General features: G+C 36.7%; 1 protein-coding gene across 1 annotated transcript; it reads left to right on the top strand.

Moving 5' to 3' along the window:
* Positions 1-267: 267 nt before the first annotated feature.
* On the top strand, positions 268-4,482 carry LOC104230172 (dual specificity phosphatase Cdc25-like). The gene is made up of 3 exons (XM_009782911.2): positions 268-589; positions 703-841; positions 4,107-4,482. Exons 1-3 carry the CDS (start codon positions 450-452, stop codon positions 4,287-4,289), a joined length of 462 nt encoding a protein of 153 aa, XP_009781213.2. The 5' UTR covers positions 268-449; the 3' UTR covers positions 4,290-4,482.
* The last annotated feature ends 8,155 nt before the right edge of the window (positions 4,483-12,637 follow it).

The following is a 12,637-nucleotide window of genomic DNA, read 5'->3' as shown; positions in this document are numbered from 1 at the left end:
GAAAAGGTACCAACAAGGGCTGTTGTCGAGTGATAAGTACTCCTTTATTCTTAACCAGAGGTCTCGAATTCGAGCCCCTGGTATGGAGTCGCCTTTGTTAGGGAGCGCTTTACCCCCAATGTGGGACTTCTCGGCGTGAATCCGAATTTAGTCGATCTCCAATGTAAGTACCGGACACCGGGTGGAAAATAAAAAAAGATAGTAGAAAAGCAACATAAAATTCTCTTCAACCCACTTAGGTAACCTTTCGTATTATCCGGGTTGTTTGATTAAACCTTATTATTGGAAATAATTTCGGTATTAGATTCTCCTGACCTATGCTGATTGAAAAAGATCTACTTACTAAAAGTTCTCCTTGCTTACTAGTTACTAATTGTCTCTTACTTTTTATTTTTTTAGAAATTATCTTCAGTTTATTTGATTTTTCCTAATTATTATTTTGCTTTCCTATGTCCATATTTTCTTGCTTTTGGAAAAACTTGAGAAGCCAGAGAGAGGAAGACATGGCGGCAAGGAGCATCACATACATTACCGGCTCTCAGCTTCTCTCTCTTAAACGCCGTCCTAACATCGCCATCGTCGACGTCAGGTCTTACAAACAAACTCTGTCACTCACATATTCTTTCAGATCTCTATTTTATGTCTATTTCTGCTAAACCCCCATATCCGATTGCTTTTGTTTTGGCCTCAAATTATTTGCAGGGATGATGAGAGGAACTACGATGGTCACATAGCTGGCTCACTTCACTTTGCTAGCGATACTTTTCGTGATAAAATTCCCAGCCTTATTCAAGCTGCTAATGGCAAAGATACCCTTGTTTTTCACTGTGCTCTTAGCCAGGTTCAAATCTTGTTTCCTTACCTACTTTCTCATATTTGTTAAATAGCTCTTTCTTTTCTTATGTTGGGTTTTTCAGTTTTTGGTTAAAGATTCTATCTTTTGTTGGATTTTAATTCTATCTTGATCACTCTACAGTGTTTGCATCACATTGGCATGAGATGATTTAAATGGAGTAGTGTGGTCAGTGAGGATTCATATAGTCCGACCCAACTTGTTTGGGATTGAGGATAGTTATTGTTGCTTGATCACTCTACAGTTCCTTTTGGGTTCTGACTTATCTGCTGTTGATACATTTCTTTATGGAACTGCTAATGGCATCTTGAACTTATCCCAGACTAATCTTAGTTTCTAATCTATATTGTGGTTATTTGTCACCTCTCTTGGCATTTCTTTTGCCAGATTCAGTTTTTGGTTAAAGAGTGTTTCTGCACATCTTATTGTTTTTCAGTTGATTGGTTTTTTAGGGGTTATCAGCTTGAATTTTGAATTGGCCAAAATTATGGAAAGCAGGGTGTTATAGGATTTCAACTACTACTAGTCAGATAAATAACTTCTAGTGTTATTGCTGTTTGTGGAACTAGAGATATCAAGATCAGTAAAGATACACAATGAAGCAGCGAAAGACTAATTAGAGAGTCTCACCTTGCTTTTCTTCCATAACTTAACATTTCCCGTAGTATCATTTATAATTCCACAGTCAATCTATATTAGTCAAACAATTTTTCCAATTTGAGTTTTACCTTAATTTTTCCTTTCCTTTTACTTGTTATGATGAGTCGTACAGAGCAATTATAGCCTCTGATTTCTTAGTTGCTTCTGCAAATCTTTTTTCTTTTGTTCCACTTATGGATGCTTTTCTTTGAGCTACTGTTAGAATAGACAATTCGGTAGCTTATACATATACTTCATGGCCAAAAATCTTTCTATGGTGTATTAGGTGCTCTATGGCTAAGATAACCACAGGGATAAGCACTTAGGCAGACACCCAACTCACATTCATGGTCTAGTTTAGATGCAAATCTTCGTTGAATTACATCCATGGTAAAGGAAAGATACACATATTGAAACGTGAAATGACATCCATGGCCGCCAAATCAACATGGCATGGATGTTCTTAAGAGCGTTGTATAGTAATTATTAGACTAAAAGTAATCATGCCACTGATATCATTGTCCATTGGTGAAAAGCACATTAGGCCTTAGTATAAACCTTCAAAACTTGGTTTTGTTTCTGGAATTGCTCCAAAGTAACAGTCCTTGTGTCCTCACAAATAGTCCAAGCTCTTTTTGTTTTTTTGGATAACGGTGGTGTTTGGGTCAGCTCGTGCGCTTTGATCAGTCCAAGGTTTAGGCAGATGTCAATAATTCTCCATGTGTCAGCTTTGTTGGAATCCGAAATTTGGTTTCGAAATTTATTATTCCAACTCTTTGATAGCTAAGCCCATCCCTTTAAGAATAGTCCAAGCTTTTAGTGGTTGTTCAGATTGTTACTCTGCACTATTAATCAACTTACAATTTTGGCATAGATCTGCAGTTTACTGTCAATGAGTTTTACCTACCACCATAAGCTTTCACTCTTTGGTTAATAACAAATTAAGGACCTATTATTGTCCAAGTCCAACTTCAGATGTTCGCTTGACAGTCACTATATAATACATAGTTCTTCATGCTGTTGCTATTGCAGCATTCTCTCCTTGTAAAAACCTTCAGAGATGCTTCTGCTGCACAATTTTTTAAGTTCATCTGGAGGATACAACTTCTAATAAGATATGCAACTCTCTGTTTTGCATCATTTAACCAATAACTTAAAACATGTGGGCGAGTTCCTTTCTTCTTCCAATAACATTCTTTATTCCTCAGTCCAATCTTGAATACTATTTGAAATTCAGAAGAGCTGTGTGGAGGATATTGTTAGGCCAATATGTAAAGCTATTATAATATTTGACTAAGATCTCTCTAATGGTCTCTTTGGGCTGTATATCCATTCGGTAAAAGAAAAGGAGAAAATGAAGCATCTCCTAATTCCTTGTGCTAGCACTACAGGTGGATATGTCATCTGTATCACAGTTTTGCTTTACATGTCAAGCTCATGGATGAAGCAACAACTAGAAGTTTAATGAACAAAGTAAATAGAAAGATGAGGGTAGACTATAGAGATAGAAATATCAAAGAAATACGCTAGATTGTGATTTTGTAGAAGAAGTTATAGTTTGCGGACTTGCTACTCTAGAGTAAACCTGGAAAAGAGACAACTAATAGCTGATGGTCACTTGGGATTACTTATGAATAAGTATAGAAGAAGGAGGTACCAGTTCAAAGATAAGGCTTGCCTTTTTCAAAAATGTGAAATTAGCACTAAAGTTCAAAGTCTAAAGGGTCATGTTATGCTAATTCTTGCTTTTGGTCTTTGAAATTGCGCATGTGGCTTTATTCTAAGAGTAGTGTGGAAGATCTGAGAGTACTCATATGCTACATTAAGGGGTCGTTTGGTGTGATGGACAAACAAAAATAATCCTGGGATAAAAATTTAGTACCGCCTTATTCCTTATTTGGTTAGTAGCCTTGGGATAAGTTATCCCAGGATTAAAAATATTACCGGAATAACTTATACCTGCCAGAGGATGGAATAGTAATCCCAGGGTAAAACAGTAAAATTGACAAGCCCATGACTAATACAATATACCAAACAGTCAATAAGAAATAATACCAGGATAACCAATGCCAGCATAACTTGTTCAAGCCAAACGACCACTAAAGGTATAATACTGTACATTGCCAGTTTTAGTAATACATTACTGCCTAAAGGAGTTCTTTTTTAACAATTGACCAAACAAAAATGTGCATAATATTTTCTAGAGTTATGAAATGGTTGTGTTATAACTCATATTCTAGGCTTTGTAGTAGAGTTCGGAGTATTCTCATCTGCTTGCTAATTCTCATAGTGCAAGCAGTGACACCATCTTCCTGCTTCCCTTTAAATTAAGCTTCTCCTCTTCTAAATAACAACTTTTCTTTATAAAAAGTTCTTTCATTATGCAAGAGGATAATGAAGTGTTTCATGTGGTATTTTAATGGAATTGGACGCTCGCACTGATTATTACATCTTAAATAACTCCATTCATTTACGTGTTGAAATATGTTGTAGCCTCTGCGCATGTTGTCCTAGTGATTGCAAGTTTTGGAGAACAGAAGAATATACCTCCTATCTGTATGTCTTCTTTTCACATATCGGTCAGCGTATTGAGTTGTCAATGACTGTTTTCTAGGTTCGGGGACCAAAGTGTGCAAGGAGGCTTGCAGAATATCTAGCCGAGTCGAAAGATGATGCAGGAATAAAAAATATTATGGTATTGGAACGTGGTTTTAATGGATGGGAGGCATCTGGTAGGCCAGTTTGTCGTTGCACTGAGGTCTTCTGCAAGGGTCACACTGAACAGGCACAACAATAAAATTAGATAAACCATGCCAAAGAAAAGGGATATGTTGCATCCTGATATATATAATCTTTTGACTGCATATATCAACTATAAAAAATAGAGTTGTGACCTGGGAACACAAGTGACTATTTGGCTGCTGATACATGTATTTGCTCGACATATGAAACTGACAATATTATTTTGATATAATGCTGTCTTGCAATTACGTTCTTTAAGTTTTCCTCATCAAACAAACTGCAGGGAAAAGCAAAACAACATTTGTTTTGGGCTAACAAATGTTTGATTGTTACCATAAAAAGATGGGATACCTTAAAATCTTCTACGCTATGAATTCTATGTGATGTAAATATAAACCGTGCAGCTGCTTTACAGTTCAAAATTTGTCTCTTTTCTTTTCAGTTTTCGTCCTTTTTACTAATATATTTTAAACATGTTCTTTGTGACAATCCGTCGTATAAATATTACTATCCGAATTATCTGCTATACAGTCAAGGTAAAAATGATCTCTCGTCTCTTAATTTGTTCTTCTTCTTCTTCTTCCCGTGTGTCTCTTCGTCAATATCGTTAGTGCTATTCAACACGCCTTTATTTGTCATCAAAATAAAATAGATTTCTCTATGGGCTTTACACTAGCAGACTTTAGAGGTTAAAAGCTCCTGTAGGTAAAAATAATTGGGCGCCCCCCATTTAACATATATTCATTTTTTTAAATTTTTTTAATTTATACCCACTTTTTAAAAAACTTCAGCCCCCTTTCTCCTCCTCCTTCTCCCACTGATCTCCATATTTCTCCGGAACTTAATATTGATGTAACAATATCTCTCCTTCTGTGGCTTCACTCAATTTCTCAGAAGCCATCTTACTATACATAATTAAAATAATTAAAATCTTTATTTTCAATTTGCTTCTTCAATGTTCGTCAAAAGAAAAGTCAATTGTGTTACCGGAGTCCCAATTTAATGTGTTGCAGCTCAAAAGAATCTAGTCTTCTTGACATTTATGGAGCTATAATATCCCCAACAGCTAAAATAGTACTACTTAATGCTATTTAAAGCCATCAGATCTCAAACTCTCGCATGCAGAAAGATCATGTGGATGAAGGGTAGTTAATCAATGATTTTTCTGCAGTACTGGTCATGTATATATCCCTGCAGGAGGTATGGGTTCCTCCCCCAAAAATAGAAATTTCAGCAGCACATACTCAAGGGTTTTAAAAACTTCAGCTATAGAGCTGAAGTTCGTCAGTTACAAACAAAAACTTCAGCTCTAGAGCTGAAGTTCGACAGTTACAAAACAAAAACTTCAGCTCTAGATGTGACGACCCAAAGGGTCATCACCGTAATTCTTCCTTGTTCCGTGCTCCCGAGGCCTTGAAAACCTCGCTTTTAGTTGCCTCGATTGACGTGCGCAGTTCGGGCGCGTAGCTGGAAAGTTTTTATGTTAGAATATGTGAATTATGTGAAACATTTGATGAATTTTGGTATTAATATGCATAATGTTGACTTCAGTCAACATTTTGGGTAAACGGACCCGGACCTGTGATTCGACGGTCCCGGAGGGTTCGTAGAAAAATATGGGACTTGGGCGTGTGCCCGGAATCAAATTCTGAGGTCCCAAGCCCGAGAAATGAATTTTTGAAAGAAATTGTTTTTCTGAAATTTGATATGAAAATTTGAAATGAAAAGGAGTTAGAAAATATAGGTATCGGGCTCGTATTTTGGTTCCGACGCCCGGTACAAGTCTTAAATATGTGTTAAGCACTATCTGTAAAGTTTGGCTAAAAACGGACGTCATATGACGTGTTTCGGACTAAAAATGGAGAGTTTGAGTTATGAAAGTTGAAGAAAGAAAATCATGTGTTTGAGGCTTGATCCTATGTATATGATGTTATTTTGGCGATTTGATCGCACGAGTAAGTCCGTAAGATGTTTTTAAGGTTGTGTGCATGTTTGGTTTGGAGCCCCGAGGGCTCAGGTGAGTTTTGAATGGGGCCCGGGAGGTCTTGGACTTAAGAAAATGCAGGTTCAGGCAACAACGCGGCCGCGATGCATTTTTGTGCGGTCCGCGTGGCTGAGTCTGAGGGCTAGGGTTTCAGGTTAGCCAGCACGGCCGCGCACCAAAACAGTGCGGTCCGCGCTGGAAGGGTTCAGAGAAGCCCCATTTTTCTCCCACTCGGCGTGGCCGCAACACATTTTTGTGCGGTCCGCGCCAGGTCCTCAGAAAGGTATACAAGTTCGGAAAATCTCAGTCATTTTTCACTTTTCAAAAATCCAAAATCTAAGAGGCGATTTTCCAAACAACCTTTTTTCTCCAAAACGATTGGTAAGTGATTTCTAACTTAATTTCTTATTCCTTAACATCTTTTAACATAATTTCAACTTCAAATCAAAGATTTTCATGGGGAAAATTGAGTGTTTTGGGTAGAACCTAGGTTTTCTACAAATTGAGAAGTTGGACCTCAATTTGGGGTCCGATTTAAAAATAAATCATCTATTGGGATTCATGGGGGAATGGGTAACGGGGTTTTGGTCCGAACCTCGAGTTTCGACCACGTGGGTCCGGGGGTATTTTTTACCTTTTTGGGAAAACCTTAAAAAATCTATTTTCATGCATTGGGGATGATTCATTTAGTAATTATTAATGTGATTAAGTAACTTATGACTAGATTCGAGTGGATTAGTGGTGGAATCAAGAGGTAAAGCTATACTAGAAGCGTGAGTTGAGTTTGGAGCATTCGAGGTTAGTGTTTGTTCTAACTTTGTCTTGAGGGAATAGGATTAGGATGATATTTGCTACTTGCTAATGTGGAGTACGATGTATAGGCATGGTGACGGTTATCTATGCACCAGAGTCTAGCATAACCGTGAGTCTTGATTGCTTTTAGTTCGAATAATGTGACACAAGCTCCTTGTTTATTGGATGAGTTTCATATAATGTGAACGGTTGAGGTAAGATTGTGATTGGTGTACTTTTGGAGCGTTAGCTCGAACATGAATGTGTTAGTTGAGGAAGAATGGATTTAAAAAGGAGAATGTGTTGTTAATACTCCCTTGCCGGTGACATATTGTGCATTGTGATAAAGATGAATTGGGATCGTGTGGCACGCCGTCCACTTATATATGATATTATGGGATCGTGTGGCGCGCCGTCCACTTGGTTATTGGCCTCCGTTGCCGGTGACATATTGTGCACTGTGATAAAGATGAAATGGGAACGGGTGGTACGCCTACCACGTGGTATATGGAAATAGGGATCGTGTGGCACGCCGTCCACCTATATATTGTTAAAAGGGATCGTGTGGCACGCCGTCCACCTATATATTGTTAAAAAGGGATCGTGTGGCATGCCGTCCACTTATATACTATACTATGGGATCTTGTGGCACGCCGTCCACTTATATATATATATATATATATATATATATATATATATATATATATATCATGGGAACCGGAGTCTCTTCTGCTTATTTCCGATATTTCATTTTTATCTGTTACTCCCCGATAGCATGTCCCCTCCCAGTTTTACTTTGTATTATCTTGTTATTGTTTTCTTGCACTTGTTGTATATATATCTGTACAGGTTAATTGTGGTAGGTACTGTCTAGCCTCGTCACTACTTCGCCGGGGTTAGGCCAGGCACTTACCAGCACATGGGGTCGGTTGTGCTGATGCTACACTCTGTGCATTTTTGTGCACAGATCAGGGAGCAGCTTACGGACCACAGCAGTAGGGCTTCTGGGAGCTATCTTCAGTCCAGGGACTCTCGAGGTAGCCTAGCTGGCGTTCGCAGGCCGAAGTCCCTTTCCATGTTTTTCGTTTGTTCATCTTGTATCAGACAAACATGATGTATTTCCTTTCAGACATTGTTTGTAGTATTCTGTAGTAGTCCGTGAGCTAGTGACACCAGAACTTGGGTAGTGATGTGTATTAAACTTCCGCACTTTTGGTTTTCAGTTGCTTTAGATTTAAAGTCTTCCGCTTAAATTTTGTCTCGTTTATTATATTGTTTGAAAAAAAGCAGGAAAGGTGTTTTAAATATTTGGCTTGCCTAGCTCCGATAGTAGGCGCCATCACGACACCCGATGGTGGGAAATCCGGGTCGTGACACTAAAGCTGAAGGTTACAAACAAAAACTTCAGCTCTAGAGCTGAAGATCGACAGTTACAAAATAAAAACTTCAGCTCTAGAGATGAAGCTTACAAACAAAAACTTCAGCTCTAGAGTTGGAGTTCGCCAGTTACAAACAAAAACTTCAGCTCTAGATCTGAAGTTCGACAGTTACAACACAAAAGCTTCAGCTCTAGAGCTGAACTTCAGGCTCAGCTACTGGAATGCTGAAGTTTTGCGTGATTGTCTTTGCTACTTCAGCTACGTATGCTGAAGTTATGCAAAAAAATCGGTAAGTTTGTAATTTTTTTTACAAAGCGGACACAAGTTAAAACGTGACACAAAAAACGGGTCTAGATACAAATGTCCCTCCCGTAAGACAGACAGAGACGACATTGCATTGTTTAGGGCAAAAGGGAAGCAATCTCATTCAGGCATATGTGACTAGCTAGGGATCAAGGGGCGTAGATTGCTTGAACTGGACCAATTAGGAGATCGATCAATTAAGTGGGCGAAAATAATGAAAAATCAGGGTTCAAATTCGGTAGCTGAAAATTCTTGTACCTCTTATCGACATAAATTAATATTCCAAATCAGTGGCGGACCCAGGATTTTACGCAAGCGGGTTCAATAAAAATAATATTAACCGACAATAAGGGCGCTACCGGAAAATAAGATCTGTCTGATGCTCTTTTTTTACATTAAACTCATAATGCTACCCCAAAATGAACAATTCAAAAAAGTTGCGGTCGACATCCCATTTATTTTTTCAAAAAGGATGAGCAAGAAATTTAAAATATTTAACAAAGACCACTTACTTTAAAAATGTTAACAATTTATCTATTTAATTTAATAATTTCATTTCAAATATTTTCACCTTTATTACACTTTAACTAAAATTTATTTACCAAATTTAGAAACCTTCTAGACTCTAGAAAGTTGTCAAAATCTAAAATCTTTTTCTTAGTGATAAAGAACAAAGTCGCTAATTTACAAACAAAAAACAACGAAAAATAAAGAATTACGACTTAAACTAAACTAATTCAAGTTATAAGAGAAGAGAGCTTATAAAGTAAACTAACAATTTCAATGTAACATTAAGTAAACAATTTAAGTTGAACTAACAAATTATAAATAATTCCATATTGCACTTGCATATTTTATCAAAGATAATGTACAATTTTGCCCACTAAATAAATAAGTTATACCAATCTAAATTGACAAAAAGGGTCATTTGGTCTGCATACGTTCGATAAAAACGAGAGAGAAGAGTGTGGAAGGTTCAAAAGAAAATTCTCTATTTTCAGTGTTTAATGTTGTCCAAAGTAAGATTTTCCCCCAAAATCTGAACTTTTCTGCTAGTTTCATATGCTTGTTATTTATAAATAAAGCATTTTTGTCTTAGGGTTCGTATTTCTTTTCTGTTAAAGTTAGGATTTTTTAGATTATGCTTCGTGGTTTAGGGATTTCACTATTCTGTGCTCAGATATGTGATTTGTCGTTTAGGGTTTTACTTTGTCTCTGTTTTTGTCATTGTTTGTGTTTGCACGTGACTTTCAACTTTATACCCCGATTATTTGTTTGTTTCTGTTGGTCGGTTAGGGTATATTGGTGGAATTGATGATATTTAGTTTATTATTACTCTTTGTTTTAGAAGAACTTTCTCATGTTTAGGATTTCAAGTATGTGTGGTCCCTTTTGTTTTTTAAAGAAGGGCCGCATATGGTTGAGTTTTTAACTGAAAAAGGATTTGAAGTATTTGTTAATAGCTGACTTGTTGTTATTTGGTCCCCTGTTTCACCTGCATTTACTTTGAAGATGATGCTCATGTGGGTCTTACAGATATGTTTTGTGCTTATTTTATTGAGGTGAGACTCTAAGTTTGATATTTTATTATGTGGTCCCTCATATGCATGCTTGTGCCCGTTTCTTTATCATAGTACCTCATTCAATTTTGTTTCTTTATTCATCTACCTCTGTATCTTTTCCTTATTCCCTTTATTTATCCCCTCTTTTGTTTATTCAAGTTTTCCCTTACATGTTTATTTATTATTTCTGCACCACTTGGCTTTGTTACTTCTTTATGTATTTACTATGCTAGGTTGTAATAACTTTATTCATGGTTACTATGCAGCCTTTTATAGATGGTACTAGTTGAGTTAGTTTTTCATTATGGTGGGGAATGGACTAGTAAGCCACGTCTAATGTATAATGAGAAGTATGTGCACATCAATAAAGGCTTTCACTCTGACTTGCTCTCTTATGCTGATTTAGTTGATGAATATGATACCAAGTTTGGGTATATAGGGGTGCAACAACTAATAGTAAAGGATCATGTTGGTAGATACTATGAAATGGATGGGGATGTTGGGATTAGGACTTTATTGGACTTTGTTAGTGGACAGTGTAATGTTATTAATTTGTTTGTTGTAGAAGAGTGTGAACCAGCAATTGATGTACCTAATATAGTCGCTCACGGTAGAAGTTGAAGTTGCTATTGATTGTAGTGATAATGATAGTAAAAAAATGATTTTGATTCTCATGATTCTCCTGAATTAAGTTCTGATGGATTGGAGCAACTTTTTTTTACAAAAGAAGAGGAACATCAATGATAAGTTAACTGACTATAAAGAGTTAGATAGGTCAATGACATTTACAGATATACCTGAAGCTAGAAAAATGATCAACATGTATTCTCTTGCAAATGGACAATGGCGGATACACCTTTGGACATATGGGTGTTGAAGCACCCATTGGCTTTGGCCAGATTATTTCTGCACCACTTGGCTTTGTTACTTCTTTATGTATTTACTATGCTAGGCTGTAATAACTTTATTCATGGTTACTATGCAGCCTTTTATAGATGGTACTAGTTGAGTTAGTTTTTCATTATGGTGGGGAATGGACTAGTAAGCCACGTCTAATGTATAATGAGAAGTATGTGCACATCAATAAAGGCTTTCACTCTGACTTGCTCTCTTATGCTGATTTAGTTGATGAATATGATACCAAGTTTGGGTATATAGGGGTGCAACAACTAATAGTAAAGGATCATGTTGGTAGATACTATGAAATAGATGGGGATGTTGGGATTAGGACTTTATTGGACTTTGTTAGTGGACAATGTAATGTTATTAATTTGTTTGTTGTAGAAGAGTGTGAACCAGCAATTGATGTACCTAATATAGTCACTCACGGTAGAAGTTGAAGTTGCTATTGATTGTAGTGATAATGATAGTAAAAAAATGATTTTGATTCTCATGATTCTCCTGAATTAAGTTCTGATGGATTGGAGCAACTTTTTTTTACAAAAGAAGAGGAACATCAATGATAAGTTAACTGACTATAAAGAGTTAGATAGGTCAATGACATTTACAGATATACCTGAAGCTAGAAAAATGATCAACATGTATTCTCTTGCAAATGGACAATGGCGGATACACCTTTGGACATATGGGTGTTGAAGCACCCATTGGCTTTGGCCAGATTATATAATATATTCATAAATAATACCTAAAAACTTCACTAATTGATCATGAGCACCCACTATGACCATGCTTGGCCATCTAGAATATAAATTAAAATCAGTGAAGTACCCATGACCTATAAATCCTGGATCCGCCACTGCAAATTGATATGACTTGCAGCAAGTTAAAAGTGACCCAACAAGGCTTAGGGAAATTTGTGTTGGTGACTGCCCCTTTGTTTGTCATATATCTAAAGATTCTTCAGGGGATGGGGTTAAATTCAAGACTTTAGAGCCTGAGCACACATGTGAACCTGCATTTGAAAATCAAAGAGTTGATACAAATACAATAGCTGCTTACTTTAAAAAAGACTTGCAAGATAATCCCAAAATTAAGGTTAAAAGATAAGGGCAAGCTTGAAAGCTGCATTTAATGTAAATGGTAGTGAATCTAAGTGCAAAAGAGAAAATGATTTTGGAAAACTTGAAGATAGTTTTTCAGATGAATGTAATAAGCTTGTTGCCTATGCCAATGAATTAAAATTTAGCAATCCTGGGAGTGATGTGATTTGAGACTTTCATTGGATTGGATGGAACATTTTTGAAAGGAAAAGCTAAAGGTGAGCTGTTGGTGGTTGTTGATCAAGATTCTGCCAATCATTTTTATCCATTGGCTTGGGCGTTGTTGACAAAGAAACAAAACTTACTTAAAAGTGGTTCTTAGGTCACCTACAGACTTCACTAGACCTTAAAATGGGTGAAAGGATCATGTTTATATCAGATAT

This window comes from Nicotiana sylvestris, chromosome 1 (genome assembly GCF_000393655.2).
Source record: "Nicotiana sylvestris chromosome 1, ASM39365v2, whole genome shotgun sequence".
Lineage (NCBI taxonomy): Eukaryota > Viridiplantae > Streptophyta > Magnoliopsida > Solanales > Solanaceae > Nicotiana > Nicotiana sylvestris.
The sequence above is the reverse complement of the archived record's forward strand: the minus strand, read 5'-3'. Positions and strand labels throughout refer to the sequence as shown.

Bases quoted from the DNA above. Each gene is read 5' to 3' on its own strand.
- LOC104230172 (XM_009782911.2), top strand. From the start codon at position 450: ATGTCCATATTTTCTTGCTTTTGGAAAAACTTGAGAAGCCAGAGAGAG. The intron at 590-702 runs GTCTTACAAACA...AATTATTTGCAG, and splicing joins ATCGCCATCGTCGACGTCAG to GGATGATGAGAGGAACTACG. The intron at 842-4,106 runs GTTCAAATCTTG...ACTGTTTTCTAG, and splicing joins TTCACTGTGCTCTTAGCCAG to GTTCGGGGACCAAAGTGTGC.